At 36.6% G+C, this 20,718-nt stretch overlaps 2 protein-coding genes across 2 annotated transcripts in view; both read left to right on the top strand.

Annotated features, from left to right (window-relative positions):
- LOC132098887 (plexin-B2-like) overlaps positions 1-9,776 on the top strand; it is a 111,632-nt gene extending 101,856 nt beyond the window's left edge. Inside the window, exons 23-37 of the mRNA XM_059505154.1 lie at positions 41-141; positions 298-527; positions 630-811; positions 1,106-1,172; positions 1,249-1,395; positions 1,948-2,104; positions 2,519-2,619; positions 3,182-3,266; positions 3,554-3,705; positions 3,828-3,988; positions 6,664-6,811; positions 6,907-6,971; positions 7,060-7,135; positions 7,623-7,697; positions 7,844-9,776. Coding sequence (XP_059361137.1) covers positions 41-141; positions 298-527; positions 630-811; positions 1,106-1,172; positions 1,249-1,395; positions 1,948-2,104; positions 2,519-2,619; positions 3,182-3,266; positions 3,554-3,705; positions 3,828-3,988; positions 6,664-6,811; positions 6,907-6,971; positions 7,060-7,135; positions 7,623-7,697; positions 7,844-7,948 — 1,852 coding nt within the window. The 3' untranslated portion in view covers positions 7,949-9,776. The remainder of the gene's footprint in view (positions 1-40; positions 142-297; positions 528-629; positions 812-1,105; positions 1,173-1,248; positions 1,396-1,947; positions 2,105-2,518; positions 2,620-3,181; positions 3,267-3,553; positions 3,706-3,827; positions 3,989-6,663; positions 6,812-6,906; positions 6,972-7,059; positions 7,136-7,622; positions 7,698-7,843) is intronic.
- Positions 9,777-13,747: 3,971 nt separating this feature from the next.
- On the top strand, positions 13,748-20,289 carry LOC132098366 (overexpressed in colon carcinoma 1 protein homolog). Its single transcript, XM_059504503.1, has 5 exons — positions 13,748-13,966; positions 15,277-15,301; positions 16,170-16,285; positions 19,563-19,597; positions 20,242-20,289. Exons 1-4 carry the CDS (start codon positions 13,927-13,929, stop codon positions 19,565-19,567), a joined length of 186 nt encoding a protein of 61 aa, XP_059360486.1. The 5' UTR covers positions 13,748-13,926; the 3' UTR covers positions 19,568-19,597; positions 20,242-20,289.
- The last annotated feature ends 429 nt before the right edge of the window (positions 20,290-20,718 follow it).

Genomic DNA, 20,718 nt, shown 5'->3' with positions numbered 1-20,718 from the left:
AGATTCAAGTAAATTAAAAATAATGTTTGCATGTGTGCAGGAGGAAAAGCCAGCAGGCTGAACGAGAATACGAGAAGGTCAAAAATCAACTGGCGAATTTAGAGGAGAGTGTCCGTGATCGCTGTAAAAAAGAGTTCACAGGTGAGATGTTCCTGCTTCTCATACCTTATATATGTATATGGCGTTTTCATTTGTCAGCAAATGTTTCCTTTTTAGGTAAGTTGTTAAAAGAGCAAGGATGGGTTTTGTAATTCTGAAGCTGCAACTTATATATGACACTTAACTCTCTGTTTTTAGATCTTATGATAGAGATGGAGGACCAAACTAGTGATCTGAATGAAGCTCGAATCCCATTCCTGGACTACAAGAACTACACAAACCGCGTTTTCTTCCTGCCCTCCAAAGATGGAGCCAATGATGTCATGATCACTGGCAAGCTGGACATCCCAGAAAACCGCAGAGCTATTGTAGACCAGGCACTTAACCAGTTCTCCAATCTCCTGAACAGCAAAACCTTCCTCATCAATGTGAGACAGCGTCAACCTAATAAAGTTGCTCTGTGGACATGTCTATGTACTACTGGATTTGCTGTAGAAGCTGACTTATGTACTCATGTCTTTGTGCTTTAGTTCATACGTACCCTGGAGGGAAGGCAGGAGTTCAGTGCCAGGAATAAGGTTTACTTTGCTTCATTGTTGACGGTGGCACTACATGGCAAGCTGGAGTACTACACAGACATCATGAGAACCCTTCTGCTGGAGCTGATGGAGGAATACGTCCACAGCAAGAACCCTAAACTCATGCTCCGCAGGTCAGAACCGACTCTATAACAACTTCACATAATTGTCCATTATTGTTGTTCATACTTAGCTTCAATATTTCTATGCAGTCATACTTGCATCCGGATAAATAATTCCTGGACTTTGGAACAGAATATCATTCAATGTCATCCCCCCCAGATTTTTTGGGGGGACTTCAAGCATCAATGTCAGGATCGTTCAAATGGAGATTGTAATTGATCAAGTCATGAGACAATAGTTAAAGCCATTTTTAGGGCATTGTCTGTACTGACAAATTAAATCATCAGCATATGTTTCCTGTTTAGGTCTGAGACTGTTGTGGAGAGGATGTTGTGTAACTGGATGTCCATATGTCTCTACCAGTTCCTAAAGGTGAGCAATTATGCTATGAATAGAATTGCAGAAATGGTTTTCTAGCTGTGAAGGCTGACTAATGTTTTTTTCACAGGACTCAGCCGGCGAGCCGCTCTATAAGCTCTTTAAGGCCATTAAACACCAGGTGGAAAAAGGTCCAGTTGATGCCAAGATGAAGAAAGCCAAATACACACTGAACGACACCGGACTTCTAGGGGATGATGTTGAGTACAGTGTTTTGGTGAGTACTAGTGGTGTTCAGTACAATTTCTTACCTGCAAGACATATTTTAGCATCCAAACTTGGTTTTGAAATGTGTGGCATGTCTGTTTACACCTTATATATCTACAAAGACTGTACAAAGATGGTTTCTTTGTAGAATTGGTTGGTAAGGGACCAGTTCAAGAGAAAGCTTGTTAATACAGAATGGGTCTCGTTGCAAGAGAGACTCAGGAAAGCGGAGACGGTGTGTCCATCATTGTTCTCCTAGCACCGTTTATTGGCCAGCAGAGAGTCTATAATCTCATTCACGAGCGTAACGCTGCTCCTTGGGGACTGAACAGCCATTATCCGCTGGAGGAAACCACTTTGCAGAAAACCATTCATGAGATCTGGGAAAACAAACAAATGCACTCTTTATTTTGTTGAATTTCCCATGAAACAAAGATTTATGCCTACGTAATTGACTTGTAATTGGTGATTCTAACAGTTTGTTCAGTCTAATTGTTTATTTGATGTGGTGATCTTTTGTACAGTTGGTGTCAGTGGACTAAAGCCTGTTTGAACTCTCTAGACCCTGCAGGTGTTGGTTCACGGCGAAGGTCCTGACGTGACCCCTGTCAAAGTCCTGAACTGTGACAGCATCTCCCAAGTGAAGGAGAAGATCATCGAACAGGTGTACAGGAATCTGCCCTACTCCCAGAGACCCATGGTGGACAGCGTCGCACTCGGTTAGAGCACCCAGCACTTTTGATTTATTATTGCAGGGCAAATTCTAAAAGCTTTTTTACTTTATGAAAGTAACACGCATAAATAGCTCTCTTTATTAACAATGCACTGCATTTAAAAGTACTGTAGGAAGACTCACTTCTTCGAGGCTCTGAACAGATAGCGGTTTGATTAATGGTGGGATCTTGGGCATGTCGGTCGGCACTCCTGCCGTTCTTAATGAGTTGTTGTTTTAAATGTACTGAATTGTTAAAGCCCTTGTCTCGCATCATCCATCAGACAGATGAATCTGGTTAAATGAAGGAGGGTAGAGAAAAAACAGCCAGGGATTTTCAAGTGTAATGTGTGCCACACTTTTTGTGTTTTTTTTTCTTTCTTTCTCTTCTTCTCTGACATACTTGCTTTTCTTGCCACAGAGTGGCGCCCCGGTTCTACAGGCCAGATCCTGTCCGATCTGGATTTGACATCACAGAAAGAGGGAAGATGGAAACGAATCAACACCCTGGCCCATTACAATGTGAGTGCACAATAACAGTGTATTGAAAAGTTGGCATTTTATGTTTCTCAATGATTAATGTTGTCTCGAAGATCACATTTCACTTTAATACTGTCAGTTAATTACAATTGTTTGATTTTAATCAAAACTTGTAGGTAATGCATTTATTTTATTTCATCACAGGGATTTATTTGTTTGTTTATATTAGGTATTTTATGTTTAATTTTTATTATGTTTTATTTTATTTAATTGTACTCTATTATTTAATTTTACAAGTAGACTTGGATTTCAAAATCAAAAATACATTAACATAAACAGTGCATTATTAAGCATAAATTACAAATCAGTTCCCCTTGGGTTTCCACATTTTTGTGTGTTTTGTTTTGTTTTATTCAATCACTGGCTGTAATTAAATTAAAATAATTGTTATTTATTTATTTACTTTGAAGAGGTACACATATAAAACAAATTAAAACAGAAATTCTCTATGCTTTTGGATCACTTTGTGTGATGTCATATTATTCCCTGTTTAATTAAAGTGAATAACTGTTTCAAATATTTTTTTGTGTGTGTATTACTGTAGGTGAGGGATGGAGCCACCCTGGTCTTGTCCCGAGTTCTGCACACCCAGCAGTCTTTCGACCAGAACCAAGACAATCACGAAGAAAGTTAGTGACTTTCAATTATACTGAAGTCTTAAACTACTCCAGTCGTATTTTAATGACACCTCTGCATTGCTTCGTATTGACCCTCACTTAATAGTCTAAACATATTGACAGTCCTTAGTGATGGAAAAACACAGAATGACTAAAATCTGCTGACGCACTAAATAGACAGTGAACTAGAACTGAACCCAAACTAATAGGCCTCTTATACTAAAGTATGCCTAAAATAACTGTTCTCCAAACAGGAAAAGCAATCAGTCCTTCAAATGTGCTTGTTTTGTGATGAATAGGAAATGCTTTGCTGGAAGACGATAAAGTATTTCACCTGGTGAGACCGGCGGATGAGTTGGATGAAGTAAAATCAAAGAGAGGGAGTATGAAAGACAAGGCCACGACGAAAGCCATCACTGAGATCTACCTGACCAGACTCCTCTCTATGAAGGTGGCTTAGACTGAATATTGACTTACTTTTGAAACTGTTTTTTTTTTTCATTCACATGTAGACATGAATTGAATTGGAAATTGAATTAGATAGTGATGTACTGTGATGTACGTGTGTTACAGGGCACGCTGCAGCAGTTTGTGGATGATTTCTTCCGCAGTGTGTTGTCTTCCGGGACCGTGGTTCCTCCTGCAGTCAAGTATTTCTTCGACTTCCTGGATGAACAAGCACAAAAACATGACAACGTTGATGATGAGACCATCCACATATGGAAGACCAACAGGTTTGAAACACTTAACGGTTCTGAACAAAATGAATTTAAAGGGACCGTTCACTAAAACATTCTAATTTGTTGTTTTTCTTTAAATTATTATTACAGTTAAATTCAGTGGAGTATGAAACTACAGTGACTCATTGCTGCCTCACACATATTCTTTTTTCCACTCAGTTATGTCGTAATAACGAGATGTCGTTTTAGCGTCAACTTTTCTCGTTAAAACGACATCTTTTCTCGTAATAAGATGTTTTCTCATTAAAATTACATATTTTATCATAAAAAAAGAGATGTTATGTCATTAATATGACATAATTATCTCGTTAAAACCACATCTATTCTCGTAATAACACGATGTTTACTCGTTAAAACTATATCTTTTCTCGTAATAACACGATGTTTACTCGTTAAAACTATATCTTTTCTCGTTATAATGAGATGTTTTCTCATTAAAACAATGTAATTATTTAGTTAAAATGACATTATTTCTAGTTAAAACGACATATTTTTTTATGTCATAAAAACGATATGTTTTCCCGTTATTATAGATATGGTACATTATGTGAGCGATAAGCAACTGTCCATGCTGCTTTCTATCTACAATATAGTGATATCCAATAACTGCAATAAGACCCATGACTCATTTAGGCTATGATCAGCTCAAAATGGTTATTTTTTTAAAAATCGACTCTGGGCTTTTTTTTTCTTTATTTGAATGACTGAAGTTTGATTTAACAACAAATCAAAATACAGCATAATTAAATGAATAGATTTTCTGATAGGATAATAAAAATGATAATAATAATAATTATTATTATTATTTTGTTCTGTTTGCCAAATGGGTAAATGAAAATTAAGCTAGATTTTTCATATTTTTTGTTAGTGGGTTTAAAAATGAGCTTGCTATTTGTTGTTATTATGAGAAAAAGATGTCGTTTTAACAACATATTTATATTGTTTTTAAGAGATAACAACTTGTTATTACAAGAAAATATATCTTTTTAATGAGAAAACATCTAGTTTTTACGAGAAAATATCAAATTTTAACGAAAAAAACAGTTATTCTCGTTATTGCGAGAAAAGATGTCATTTTAATGAGAAAAGATTAAACAACATATCTCGGTATTACAACATAAGTGAGTGGAAAAAATTCTATCTGTGAGGCATCCATGCGTCACCGTAACATTGAGCTCTTGTATTTAATTTAATACAATTTTATTTTATTTTATTTTGCTAAATGACAAAGGTTTCCTTTGAAAAATATTATTGTATAATATTATAAATATATTATTTACGTTAAATTTGTTAAATAAAAAAGTTAATTTGCTGCGTATATCATATAATATTGTGAATTTAACAAATACTTATTTTTATTTAGAAATATTTTGTTTATTGTTATATACAATATATATTATTATAAATACACTATAAATTATATTTAATTATATTATTTATAATTATAATAATAACTAATTGTAAATGTACTGGATATATTATATTATATTATATTATATTATATTATATTATATCATATTATATTATATTATATATTATATTATATTATATTATATTATATTATATTATATTATATTATATTATATTATATTATATTATATTATATTTATTATATTATATTATATGACAAATAATCGATGCAGCCGGAGGTGGTTGTTTAAAGTGACAGATATTCTTTCTGTGACTAAACCAGCTGTCTGCTTTATGAATTCACAAGAGCTTGGCAGTTCTCGTGTACAGACGTGACAGCCATCCATCTTTACTTGTCTTTAATTATCAATTATGTTACTGAATTTTATCAGAATTTTAACTCTTGCGAGTAAAAAGTTAACTTTCTCAATTAATTTAATTAAAACACAATTTCTATCTTTCGGGACATTATTATAATAGTATCTATTCATAACTAGGTACTTGATCACATATAACTAACCACAACAGTGCTCACAACAACAATTAAAATAAACTGTACTGTGCAGTAGAGTTTTGAAAACTCTGAAGCCGATTAGCAGCAGATTAAATTATGCAGGCTTTCTTGAGCCCTGATAAAATATGCACAATGTGTCTTGTTCGATGAGCGGAGATATTGACATGTGAAGTCTGCATCAGCGTGCTTGAAGTGCGCACTTCTCTTTCACATCCCCTCTCTTCCACCACCATCAGCGGTCCATTAAATTACTACTCTCATTATTGTTTTGCAGAAGAACCGTGACTGTTGGGTAAGTCAGGAAAAAGGGTTTGATTTGTTTTGGAGGGTTTGTTTGAGTCGAGGCCAACGGGACTCTGGTATTGACTCTGTATGGATTGCTTGCAGCTCCTTTCCTAAAAGGGCCGTTGGGATATTGTTATATTAAAATCTCACTCCAAACTCTGAGATGACTTTTTCTCTCTCTCTCTCTCTCTCTCTGAAAAATGATGGTCCTTGTCCATGTATTAGATCAAGGGATAAAAAAATGCTCTGGAGGAATGAAGATAAAGCTATTACTTTCCTTTAAACAAAAACAGTGCCTCGTTTAAAACAAAATGATATATCTATTGAGAAGAGGGTTTGTTGAGCTCGTCTTCATTAAGCTAAATTGAATGGCACTTTATGCTTAATTTAACAGATAGACTTTAGATGAAAAAAAGAGAAAACATTTTTTAATTTGGGATCTGTGTGTTTGTTTCCTCAGTCTGCCTCTCCGGTTCTGGGTGAACATTTTGAAAAACCCTCACTTCATCTTTGATGTACATGTGACTGAAGTGGTGGACGCCTCTCTGTCCGTCATCGCCCAGACCTTCATGGACGCCTGCACCAAGTCTGAGCACAAACTTACCCGGGTGAGCAGCAAGAGCTGAAGTTGTAGCTTATCAGATACTATCATTTCATCTTGGCTTTCTGTTTAATGTCTCCACTCTTGATCTCTGCTTCACAGGAGTCTCCCAGCAACAAACTGCTTTATGCAAAGGAAATCTCCACTTACAAGAAGATGGTTGATGAGTAGGTTTCTGTTCTTTTCATCATTTGGTACATGTGATATCACAGGTGAGAAAGACAACAACACACTCATGTTCTCTGTGCTCTTCAGTTATTATAAAGGCATCCGTCAGATGGTTCCAGTCAGTGACCAAGACATGAACACACACCTTGCAGAAGTTTCACGTGTAAGTTGGTTTATTTACACCATGTAATTTTTATTTTGTTGTTTTATCTTTATATTTTGTCTTATTTTAGTATTTCATTGTATTTTCCAATTTTTATTATTTTATTGTTGTATTTTTTATATAATTTGCATTTTATTTTGTTTTATTAATAAATGTATCATTTCAAGTTCATGTTATATTGTATGCTGTTTAATTTTAATTAATTAATTATTTAATTTTTAATTTTAAATATTGTGATTTTTTTTATATTTTTTCATGTTTATTTTTTATTTTATTTTAGTAGTTTTTATTATATTTTATGTAATGTTGTCTTATACATTGTCATGTTTATTTTATTTTGTGTCATTTTTATTTTGTTTTATTTCTATATTTTTCTCAATTGTATAAAAAATGTATTTGATGTAATTTTTTAATTATTATATTGTATTTCATTTTATTTCATGCATGTTACTGTAAACGTCAAATTTAACTCCTTATCTTTCTCCAGTCTCATACAGATAAGTTGAATACCCAGGTTGCACTGCACCAGCTTTACCAGTATGCCAGCAAATACTACGATGGGGTAGGTGCTGTTACACATCATAGTATGTGTTGAACTCCAGCCATTTTCATAACTGCACACATACATTACTCTGGTACAATTTTTATTTCTATTTTTGAGTTCAAGTAAACGGTATAAATTTCTGTCTCTTGCCTCTCTATCCATAGATCATCTCGTCACTGGAGGACGATCCTGCCGCCCAGAGCAAACAGCTGACCCTCAGACTGCAGCAGATCGCCGCCGCATTGGAGAATAAAGTGACTGACCTTTAGTGCTGAGGAGCCCAGACTCAAGAAAGGAGATGGAAGTGCTACTAAATCCAAGACAGAGCTCAATTTAATGGGCTCAAAAATAAGAACAGGCCTTCTGGAGGACTCTGGTTTTTGGAGCCTCTGCTCCATCAAGTAACAGATGAAGCAAGGAGGAACACAGACTAATTGCAGACCCTTCCTCTCCACACGGCTTTCAGCTTTGCTCAGAGGGACCAATATAATATACTCTGACCTGAGGGGAACAACACAACCGTTGAAGAGAGCGAAAACTCACTATGGTACTTCTCAGATCTGCACCTGCACAATGAAAACCCAGCATTTATTTTTGTGTTCTGCTATGCCAATAATCAGATGTTCAGTATATTCTTCCTGTGTAGATTAATTAAAATAGTATTATATGTAAATATATTTTTACACTCAAGGCTGCAAGAGGCTTTTGACAAAAGAGATGGATTATTGTTTCTGTGGAAGGCCATTGTTTTTTTTTTTTTTGTGTATTTTAAGTGCCACTCTCATTCCTGTACAGTGCTGATGTCATATCCTGTGGGTTCTTTGATGCCGTTGGCTCACGGTTCAGTTTGTGGTATGACTATCGGTTTGTACAGGTGTTTGTGATGCTGATGTCCGAGCCAGGGCTTCTTTTGTCCCTCCCGATTTTTTTAGCTTATTTATCAGTGATTGCGTACAGTAATGACATCGTCCAATTCTAATTTAGCCACAGTACAAAAGAACAAACTACAGGATGATTTCTGAGCAGTTGTCCACGTCTCAGAAATACAGCGAAAGAGCATTTGATCCATGACACACAGACACTCAACAAAGGCCACGGAAGCTTTTATCTCCCTTTGCTTTGGTGCCTGATCCAGCAGTGGAGTTTTTATGTTTTGTACCATCTTTGCTTTTATGTATGTGCACTTTGACACATGGCTTGCCTTATTTTATGACAACGTTATGATTTTGTATTTTAAATTAGCAATATTTGATTTGATCAAGGAAGTTTGTATTGCTGGTTGCCTTTCTTAAGAAATAAGTTACATGTATGGTAGAGAATTTTCTTGAATGTTATAATGAAATACGAACACGATTTTGCCTTAACAGCAATAGTTTGGACTGAGAGCGACTCATTTGCCTATTAAATCATGATATCCTAGAATTAAAATTTTGTTTATTGGTACTATTTTTTTTTTTTTTTGAAAAAAAAAAACCTTTTTTTTTTTTCAAATGATATATTTTAATTTAGAACTCACCAAAGTTTAAATAAATATTTTGCAGCTGTCCACATCCACCTAAAGCTTCTGTTGTTTTATATGTATCAAATGAATAAGTCTAAAGTGTAATTTAATTACTAAAAAAGCTATAATGGTAAGGCAGCTGATGGTAAGTCGTCTAATGTAAATGGTAGTTTTCCTACCTGTATGTTCTGACTCAAATGTGCCAAACACTTCATACTCTTAATGACAGAAGGGTAATGAGGACAATATTGTTTCTTTATGAACTTCGCTAGTGTGACTTGTGTTGCCTTTGGTAGGTGGTGACAAAGTCACACTGCAGCCAATTAGAGACTGGCACCGCCCATTCTGAGCATGATGGACAGCAGGAAATGCCTTTGAACTGTAAATATAGACCGACTGCCAAGATTTCATATTCTTCTCTCCTTTTTTTGCTCTTCCTGCCAGTTCTTCTGTGTTGTCTAGCTATGACCTTGTCAGTGGCTTATTGTAAAACTTCTTGTTTGCCTTTCCTTACCAGGTAGTGCCTTAAAAATACGAGTAATAATGATCAATTGTGTGGTGATTGTATCTGCATTAAAATTGCAATAGGGTCCTTAGTCATGTTTCTGTGTTTTTGTGAGAACTGTCCACTACTACTTTAAATGTATGTGTCGGGCTGTTAAATGAGGTTAAACATTATTCATTTCTAATATAGCCCTGGAAGGAAATCTAAAATACCTCCAGTAACAAACCTGAGAGATGTTTGTGAGATGGCATCGGAGATGAGGTAAGACATGGGGTGAGTTGTTTTCTTAATTTAAATGATCAGTCAGTTAAACAATAATTGTACTGTTATGTGAGCGGTAAAACCTATTAATACTAACTAGTAATGAATAGTTAATTTGATGATCATTAATATCTAATCAACTCTAATCAACTAATCTAATCAAGTTTGTTAAGTGGTCCCCACAATGAGTGTTTGTTTTCGTGCAACGAAAAATTTGGAAGCGATAAGATCATTCAAATAAATCCATAAAACATGCATTTGAAAGCATCTTTCAGATAAATACTAAAGGAAGGAATTGTATCTGTGATGTATGTAGATTAGGATGCCATCACATTAACTTACTGCAGAAGGTGGGAGTGACTGTAAATGGTTTTACTGTATAATGTCCAAGCCATTACTGTCAGTGATAATGTGCTTTCCAGGAAATTAATGCACCAGCAGTGTTGGGGGTAATGCATTACAAGTAACGCGAGTTACGTAATCAGATTACTTTTTTCAAGTCACTAGTAAAGTAACGCATTACTTTTTAATTTACAAGAAAATATCTGAGTTACTTTTTCAAAAAAGTAACGCAAGTTACTTTGTATTCCCATTTTTTGACTGACAAGCCTCCTGTTCCCATATTGGGAGAAATCGGAAGTATGGAGGCGTTGTGTGCACTGTGTGAACATGATGTTACTGTAGTTCTAGACTAAATTTGAATGTGCATTAATTCATCCCACTCACAAAAAAACAAAACCGATTTAGTATTCATCAAAATTAATCAAAACAGTGAAATGCAAACTCAGAATATGACGCAAACCTGCAATAACTAAATATATTAAATAACACAAATGTATCTATTCCCATTTTATTAACAGTGTCTTTGCTGCTGACCTTTTGAACAATTGAACAATTGTGCTTCATTGTTTTTTTTTATTTTTATTGCTGAAGAGTGTTGAACCTTCTTCTCCTGTGTTCTACTGTACAGACGTGAATTTACTTTTCCTTCAGCCTGAGGTTTATTCATTACACTTTTTGGTGTGAAAGGGCTTTTACATTTGCTATAAATAGAACTTCTTATATTAAAAACAATTAAGCCCTGCTCATATTTAAAAAGTAACGTGAAAGTAACGCAAAAGTAATGTAACACTACTTTCCATAAAAAGTAACTAAGTAACGTATTTACTTTTTAGGGAGTAACCATAGGGGAGTAACGCAATATTGTAAGGCATTACTTTTAAAAGTAACTTTCCCCAACACTGTGCACCAGTCTGAAATATTACAACATGAATATTTATACACTATTTATTCAAGTAACTTCTCATATGTGTTATCATTAACAAATGTGTTATCATCAAAAGATCTTAAATGCTGAAAAATGTAAAAATAAATACAATTGGAATGTTGCTTTGGTAACTAAATAACATTTTAAACAGAGAGAACTGAAAACAAACCAATTTTAAACTATTTAGAAATATATTTAAAAAAAAAAACGTATTACATAAACACACAAAATAATAAAAATGTCAGAATCAGTCAGTTTTTTTAATTTTTTTTTATTTACATGTCAGCAAGGAACAATTACTGAAATCTGGTCTTGAACGGAGTATGTCAGTTGTGCGGAAGATTAGAACATTTATAATAGTTTAGTTATTTGTGCCCTAGATCTGTTCAGTCAAGGTAAAGAGTAGGAATACTACTTCTAATAAAAAGAGGTAAAGAGAGGATTGTAAAACCCCAATCTCCTAGCCTTCCACACCCTTAACTATTTCACTTTATTTCAAAGTAGACATTAAAACTGTTGTTTTCTCCTGAATGGTCCTGCCTGAAGGCATGAGAGCTTTCAGGGTAAACTAGGACACGGATAACTTCCTGTCCCCGGCGTGAGCCAAACATAGACATATTCGAGTTAACTCCAACATAAAGACCAAGCTGTGACGTCATTTACTGAAGGCCAGCCGAAAGGACATTCACTTAGATGTTGTGTGCTGGAGTTGTTTGTTCACTTCACTATCCAGCTATTTTAAGGCACTTTCCTCTTCAGGTTCTGCCTCTTTAACCTCTTTTTTCCCCCATTTTGTGAGGTTTATTTTGAATTTTTTGTTCCAGGAATAGAATGCCAGTGTTACGTGTGTTTACCTACTGTAAATGAGTTATAAACACTTGTTAACAACGTTAACATACTGCCCTCTGCTGCACAAATCATTCACTACACCCATTCTAGACAAAACAAAAGGAGGGAAAAATCAATTATGTTCCTGCGATATCAGTAAGTGCTCTTGTGATGGGAAAGAATTCGTAGTCTTTCCGTGACTACGAATAGCGCTGAATAGTCCAAGGTCTAAATGGAGTTGTAGCCTGACCTGATGACTCTAAAGCATTAAGCGTTCTCAAGGAGTTTTAATCTAATGTAAGTGGAGGAACATGGTGAAGGGAAGTAACGCATGTGAAAAGGCCAAGTGTATGACTTACTACCGGTTGAATAAAGAGATAAAATAAGAAAAATAAGCTATATTCTAAAATGTCTCCTTAAAATGAAGACAACTTTACATATCTAATCTGTAGCTGCTATCCACACTAAGTTCTGTCAGAATTGCTAGATAAAATCTTTCTTGGAATGCTGAGTTTTCTTCTCACAGCTGTTGTTGTTTTCCCTCCACGGAATTAAAGAAAAATTAGCTTTATCTCACAATTCTTACAATCTTACAAATCTGAGTTTGTCAACAAGCTTCAATAGATAACAGATAAAGCACAGTGCTGTAGTCTTTATTTTTTTTGTGATGCTCTTTGTGGCATTGTTCATTTAGCTGGCCAGATCTTCTAGTCATTTGATCACCAAAGTGTCCTTTTTTTCTTCTTTGTTGTACGTTATACACGACTCAGAAACCCATTTCCACCCTGAACAGCTTGTATAATTAGTCAATGTCCTCACCTGCCTTCTAAAACAACCGGCAAAAGGCTGAGAGCATGGATACTGAGACATTTACTGTGTGATGTTGAATGCTGCTCCTAATAAGCTACAGTCTATATCTGTCATTCTGCCATTTTCACATGCAACATACATCTGTCTAGTTACATCACTGTCATTATTGCATTGTTTATCTGCAGTTCTCAACATTTTTAACGTAAAGATGATATTTATTTTATAACATGATTCTATATTATTATTAATAATAGCAAAATGTTATTATTAATATTTTATATGCTGCTGATGATAATGATTATACTAGATATGTTAATAGTTATGATTAGAAATAGTAATAATATGCAAGTTGCAAAGCATACAAAATGTTAGTTTACATTTTGGACTATATGTTGGTTTTATCATTAGAATTTTTAAATTAATAACAATTGCGTTGCAAAATTATTATTGTTCTTATGTATTACATTTTAATGTACTATATGTCAATGTATTCATTCATATGCAAAATACAAAAAAATAAGTGATGAAAGTGTTTTATAATTATTACACATAAACATTATTATTGTGTTATATATTTATACACATGTTCATATATTAACTATAATTTGTTATAGCTGATTTTTTTTTTTTAAGTTTGCTTTGACCCCTGGTTAAGAACCACCAATCTAAATAGAATGTGAAATTGCACACATTGCTTTTTATTCTTGTAATAAGTTTTGCCTTTCCCACAGTATTATTACTCTTCATATCAACACACATACACACACACACACAGAAACACAATCTCTGTTACCTGGGCAACCTTGCCAGGGTGGAGGAATAATTCTTACCACCTACATTCACCCCCCCCCCCCCCTCTCTCAAGGGAAGTGCAGGAAGTATAGCAGCTCAGACACATTCAGGCTCAGCCATCAGACTGCACTTCCCTCATCCTCACTCTCTCCTCATCCCTCCATTCATCCTTCTCACAACCAATTCTAGTAATCTGTGTCTCTTTCCCCCTTGTCACTACCCCTCAGCACTGTCTATCTATCCTATTTCCATCACTTTGATTGACTTTGACAAAGTTTAAAGCATGGGATGTGGGAATTCCACCTCTGACAGCACAGCTGCGGGTAAGTGTGCTGCTTTTCTACCTTTACGTTTGTGTTCATGGGTGTGTGAGTCTGTCTGTTTGTTGCTGTGTTTGGGCTCTGTAAACAAGCCCATGTCTGCTCATGTGAGTTTAGCCATCCAGTCATCATTGGCTGCTGGCCAGATGCTCTCATGTTGTGAATGGGAGTTCTGAGTGTCTTGTCAGGACTGAATCATTCACACATCTAGATTCACTCAACCCTGGTCCTTGTAGATTAACTGGATCAAACATATCCTACCAGTTGTTTAACGGCTAGAAGTAAAGATCGTTTCTTGAGTGTGGTCAATTCTTTGTGCCTGGAGGTCCCTGAGACTAAATGATATTCATGAAGGTGTTTGTTTACACCGCTGTGAAGGGACTGCATGGTCTGTGAACCTCTCGGTTCTCGGCTGGACGTGGATGAGCATGTGTGTGTGTGTGTGTGTGTGTGTGTGTACAGTATGTGTGAACGTTATGTCCTCAGTCATTCTTCAGAAATCAGCAGAGTTAGACGGCAATCTGAACAGCGCTCCAGTATGAGTCATCTTACATGGGTACACACACACACACACACACACACACACACACACACACACACAGGAGCTGAGGCAGGAATGGGCATGAATCAATATGAACTGCTTTGTTTTAAGCATTACAGGGCGATGAAAAGATGTTATTTGCATTGTATATCCAAAAATTATGTCTGCCGGAATTCATGGATTTTGGCCAGATTGTACAATTTACAACGATTACAGATTACAACAATTTGTTTCCATTTATTTCAAATTGTTATAATATTTGTTTATAATCAAAGTATGTCGTAACAGAATGCAGTGTTATGACTGATTGGACTGTCATGTAATGAAGTCTATGGTCTAATATTTCTGTGGAGAGCTAGCCAATATGTATTTTCCCTTCCCTACCATTCATATATGATATTAATACACACATAACCACCTGTCAGTTAACTTTAAGAACTGTACTTGCTGCACACACACACACACACACACACACACAACCACATTAGTGTTCGCTGATGACTCAGTGTTATTGACCAGACATTGGATGGAGCTTTCGCCATATTAGCGAATGACAAATCTGTCCAACAACACTTTCCCTATATCTTTATTACACTGTAATAACACAATGACATATTAATTACTTTTCTTTCAAACAGTGTAAATGTTGGTCGGATTCAAGAGAGCAATAAATATGTTCTTTTAAAATCATTCTGTGTGTATACTGTATACTGTATATAATGATTGAGGAACATGTGGCATGACTAATTTGTGTGTTTGCTTATTTCCACAGGTTCATCTGAGTCAGCCAAAGATGTGTGAGTATTACCAGGACAGCAAAAATACTTTAAAAATACTTTTAAAAAAATACTTTATGCATAAATGCACAGCAATTACATTAATTACAGTTATTATATTATTGCATTAACAATATTAAAACTAAAAGTAGCAATACTCACATAACAATATTCTTGTAATAGGTATTATAACGCTTGTTTTGTGATGGCAAATTTGTGTACATTTGCGGTAGATTCATTTATTTTTTTTCTGAAATCTCATCTTTTTTTTTTTTTTCTCAAAGGTTATGACTTCAGAAAGAGAGAATAAGTAGGAGGGAAGATACTAGAAATCCTCGCAGTGTCCTTCAGTTTTTGAAACTGCTTGTCAATTAATCTCCCTTCTTAGAAAAAACTGTGGGGTTTTGAACACAGCCTGTCATTTTCCAAACAGTTTCAGGAAATATTCTCTCACATCTGAACAACAAGCACCCACACAGCAGGACAGAGTCTCGCGTGCACATACTGTATCAAGTCCTTGACTGCCACAAAAAAACACACATCAATGAAACATCAAACATGTTCACAAAAGTCTCTTTTGAGAACAATGTTGCCATACTAAAAGCTCTGCTTATCAATTCTTAGAGCTTCTAATTAAGGTTCTCTATAGAAAAAAATGCAAGACCCCTCAAGATTTAATGGATCACACAATTTGCCAGATATGATACTCAAAATGTGTTCAGTCAAATGCAATCATTTATACTCCATAGCTGCTAAAAGGTTTGTTGCTATTGAGACTTTTACACTAATGTGGATAATAAAGCAACAAACTTTTCCTAGTTGTGCTTTTTGCCTCTTACATCAGCTCATTGTATCATCTCTTGGTTCTGTTCTGGTTCTGGGTCCACAGGCAGGATGATTCATCTGTGGACGATGAAAAGAGGAGGAACTATGGTGGAGTGTATGTGGGTTTACCTGCAGACCTCAGCAACGTGGCCACCGGACAAACACCCTCCACACACAAAGGTGAGAAACAGACTGTAATAATCAAGACTCCATAATCATCGGGAAGAAGGAGGCGGGAACCGGCAGACAATCGAAATGAAACATTAATAATCAAAATAAACACAAAACCCCTCGCGGACGACTAATGCGCACAAATAAAAACCAAAACATAAAGTAAAGCCCAGGCCTGGTCCTCCCTCGTCCTTCACTGTCGTCGCTCCAGTTTTATATCCTTCCATCTCCTCCGTGGGACTCAAGACCGGTGGGTAGAACAGGTGTAGTTCATCTCCAATCACTCCACCGGCCTCGTTCCCACATCCCTCGGCCCCGCCCCACTCGTCACATACCCCCATCGCCCCTCGCAGGCCGGGGGGGTACTCCCGAGACTGCGCTCTACTCCCCCCCCCCCCCACCCCCCCTCCCTCCGGGGGGGACTGCTCACGGGGACCTGCGGGAACCTGGGGGTAGGACAGACGAGGCGAGAGAAAAAGAGATGGAAGGAGGAGTGACAGAGACGAGAGAGGGGAGAGAGGAAAAAAAAATTACGGTTCCCAGACGCACTGCTGCTCGGCCCTCCACCAGCTGGGTGATCTCCTCCGCGGTGCCTGGCGGTGGCACTGGACGGCCCTCGGCGGACGGCACGACACTCCTCCGACGCCCGGTGGACGGCGACGGCTCCTCCGATTTTGGGCAGCCGGCAGGAGTCCCCCGTTCCCTGCCCCTCTGGATGCCTTCACGGAGGCAGCAGGCTCCGGCCCCCTGGCAAACGGCGCAGACTCCTCCGCTCCCTCACGGACGGCAGCCGCCCCTCCACATCACGGGCAGCCGGCAGCGAGCTCGCCCGTCCACGGCAACTCACTCCAGCCCACCGCCTCGAGCGTTCATGGTGGCACACTTCCTCGCCAGCTCGATGGCACCGCGGATTCACCACAGCGGCGAGGGATCTTCAGCAGCGCATCCCTCCTTCTCCCGGGCTTCGGCACCACTGTAATAATAAAAACTCCATAATCATCGGGAAGAAGGAGGCGGGAACCGGCGGAAAATCAAAATGAAACTTTAATAATCAACATAAACACAAAACAGCGCAACAGCCCCTCGCGGACGACTGATGCGCACAAATAAAAAACAAAACATAAAATAAAGCCCAGGCCTGGTCCTCTCTCATCCTTCACTGTCGTCGCTCCAGTTTTATATCCTTCCATCTCCTCCGTGGGACTCAAGACCGGTGGGTCAAACAGGTGTCGTTCATCTCCAACCACTCCACCAGTCTCGCTCCTCGTTCCCACATCCCTCGGCCCCGCCCCACTCGTCACACAGACCCAATGATGCATGCACTTCTACAGGTGTCTTCTGTTAAAAAAAAATAAAATAAAAAAATCTTACAAATGCATGTCTAGAATTAAAAACTGGTGCTTGCAAGGTAGCAAAATAACAAGTTTTATCCTAAACTCTTAAAAATAAAAGTTCTTCACAATGCCATAGAAGAACCTTGTTGTCTAAATGGTTCCATAAAGAACCTTTAACATCTGAAGTACCTTCACCAGATTGTAAAAAGTTGGTTCTTTAAAGAACCTTTGATTGAATGGTTCTTTGTAGAACCAAAAATGTGAAGAACCTTTTGAAGCTTCTTCATTTTTAAGAGTGTAATTTCAGATCCATTATTAAAAGATGTTTTCAAATATTCTCAGATGTTCAGTTATAAAAGATCTCAAATTTTGGCAAATATGGTATTTGGAACAGATGTTGTAAGCAGTGAAAAATGTAAAACGTAAAAGCATTGAAGAAGTGAAAGTTTCTTGCCTTGGTATATAAATATATATATAAAACGTTTTGGAATGTTATACTTAAAGACAATGTCACCTTTGTGTCTAAATGAGGATTTTGACCTTTCGTGTGTTCTGTATTTTTATTATTATTATTTTTTTTATTTTTTAACAATGTTTATGAACGGCATTTTTTCCTGATGTGATATTGTTCCTGATAATTAATTTTTGAAGTTAAGGTTAAGTCTTTGGATTGGTTAATTATAATCACCTGATGTATGTTATTTGTTTTATAATCATTGAGAAACAAAGACTTGTTACACTAATGAAGACAGATAGCTGAAATGTTTGTTATCCTCAGCTTTGATTCAAATAAAAGACGAGTGCAGACCTTTGATTATGTTTGAAGAAATGTAGGTCTTTTTGCACCTAATTCAGCTGGGAGAGCGCGGTGATTTGTATTGATTAGGTTTTTGCTAATAAAAGAAAATGTAAATCCATTTTTTACAATCAGACAATCAAAACGGAAAAAAGGTGCCTAATAAAGGTTAAATAGATGCAAGAAACAAAAGAGTAATTCAAATGAACTGTGTAAATGTAAAAGAAAGAAAGAAAGAAAAAGAAATACCAACACAAAATCACATTCCAGAATGCTTATTTTATGATGATGTCATTGTTGTCAGTGTAGTAATAGTCGGAGCAAAATTAATATCCAAGACACATTTTATTTATTTATTTATTTTTGAAGTTTCTTCAGTGTCCTAAGAATTGGCCTCCTCTTCCTGAAACTTGTTACTCACACAATGGAAACCAATTTCCTCAATTCACTCTGATCTGATGTAAAGAATGAACAGAGACATGGAGAATTCTAAAAATAATAATAATAATAATAAATCTTAAATTAAAGCAATTAATTATATTTAGGACTGTAGTGTGAGTTAGGGCACTTTATGTGTGTGTGTGTGTGTGTGTGTGTGTGTGTGTGAGTGTGTGTGTTGGGTGAATTGTTCCTGGAGGCTCTGGGATGTGGTAATTGGAGAAACATCTCTCCACAGGGAAAGCGGAAAGTGCGGAGTACCAAAAAGAGTGCTAACAAAGCTGAAGGTTTGCGTGTGAGGGGAAACACGTAATTGTTGTTATTGGTACCTAAAATTTAATTGATTAGAAATCATTTTCAGTAAAAAAATAAAATGAAATATAATTAAATAAAAAAATGCCAAAATTACTAAACATAAAACTGAAATAACTAATTAAAGCTATATAGAAATATTTTTTTAAATGAGAAAGCAGTGCAACAAAATTACTTGACTACTTAATTACTAAAACATATAAAAAATAAGTTTGTTCAAAATAACAACAAATATTATAATAGTATACAGTATGAATAATAGCCTACTATAATAGCCTAACACAGATTTTGTATGATGTACTGTAAGTTGGGTCCTCTATGGAGAATTATTATTATTATTATTACGTTTTCACCCTGTATGTATGTATGTGTATGTATATCAACTAATGCATATTTTCTTCAACAGAATAACGCTATTCAGAGCTGAAGGCACAGATGAAGGTAAGCCCATCTTTGCTTTCTTACAACTTTAAAGTACATCACTTCTTAAACTAAATAATTATTGAACAAATAGCATTGTGACTTAAAATTCATACACATTTATGTGTTTGATTTGACCTCTTTGAAAAAACAAAGCAAACACCATAAATCATATGAAGAAAGGATCTGCCTTCATAGGTAGCTAGCTTTTAATGGAACCTAACTGTAATAAGTGACTGATTTGGAATGCTGGACAGCAACTCTGTGTGACACGAATCAGTTGATTTCAATGGAGTTTGACATTAGCATGTAGCTAAGCTAACAGTGTAACACTCTAAAAGGCATATAAAATACACAGCACACACACAAAAATATAGTACAATAGCCCGTTTACTGAACTGTTTTTAACAACACCTTTCACTACTAAATGAAATATAATTATATTTAGACTGTTTTTCTTACTTGGTCCACCATCTTGGATTTTCTTCACTAAGCTTATTGAAGAAGGATGTATGCCATTCGTCATCCATTTGGAACAGATGTTGTGGCTGACGAACCTATAAAATGCTGCTTAAAAGAAACGTTCAAAAAGTGGTTTTTTTTTTGACAGATACAGAATGTATTTATGTATACCTTGACTGCTCACTTTCTTATTTACCTCGCAGGGCTTCCCAGAGGGAATTTTGGCTGAAAAGTGCTGTGTAATTGTCACACCCAGGGGCTGGCTATGCTTTAACTAAGCCACACCCCTTCTCAACTTCCACCTCGAGGAGGTCCCCAAACCCGACCCAATGGCCAAGCAACACGAGAACAAGTAAGTGATAAAACAATCTTTATTTAAATATTTAAAAATAGCTTAGGGAATAGGGAAAGGGCAATTAAAACTAAACTCTGACTCGGCCCTCCAGATGGGCTATGGCCGGGAAGAGGTCAGGGAGCAAGGGGGCCACGGGGATCCGGGGCGTGGGGCTCGGGCCCCGGCCTGAGTCTTAGGTATCCGTAGCGCCCTCCTTCTTCCTCCTCTTCGCTGAATACAGCTCACGGTAAGTACTGGTTCACTCAGTTCGTTCTCGAGGTGCCCACTCTCTTTCTCTTCCTCCACAGGCAACAGCTCTTCGCTGATTACAGCTCACAGTAAGTAC

Source organism: Carassius carassius, chromosome 22 (assembly GCF_963082965.1).
Source record: "Carassius carassius chromosome 22, fCarCar2.1, whole genome shotgun sequence".
NCBI lineage: Eukaryota > Metazoa > Chordata > Actinopteri > Cypriniformes > Cyprinidae > Carassius > Carassius carassius.
The sequence above is the reverse complement of the archived record's forward strand: the minus strand, read 5'-3'. Positions and strand labels throughout refer to the sequence as shown.

Coding starts and splice junctions, on each gene's coding strand:
- LOC132098366 (XM_059504503.1), top strand. CDS start 13,927: ATGGGATGTGGGAATTCCACCTCTGACAGCACAGCTGCGG. Junction 13,967..15,276: donor CTCTGACAGCACAGCTGCGG/GTAAGTGTGCTG, acceptor TTATTTCCACAG/GTTCATCTGAGTCAGCCAAA. Junction 15,302..16,169: donor TCTGAGTCAGCCAAAGATGT/GTGAGTATTACC, acceptor CTGGGTCCACAG/GCAGGATGATTCATCTGTGG.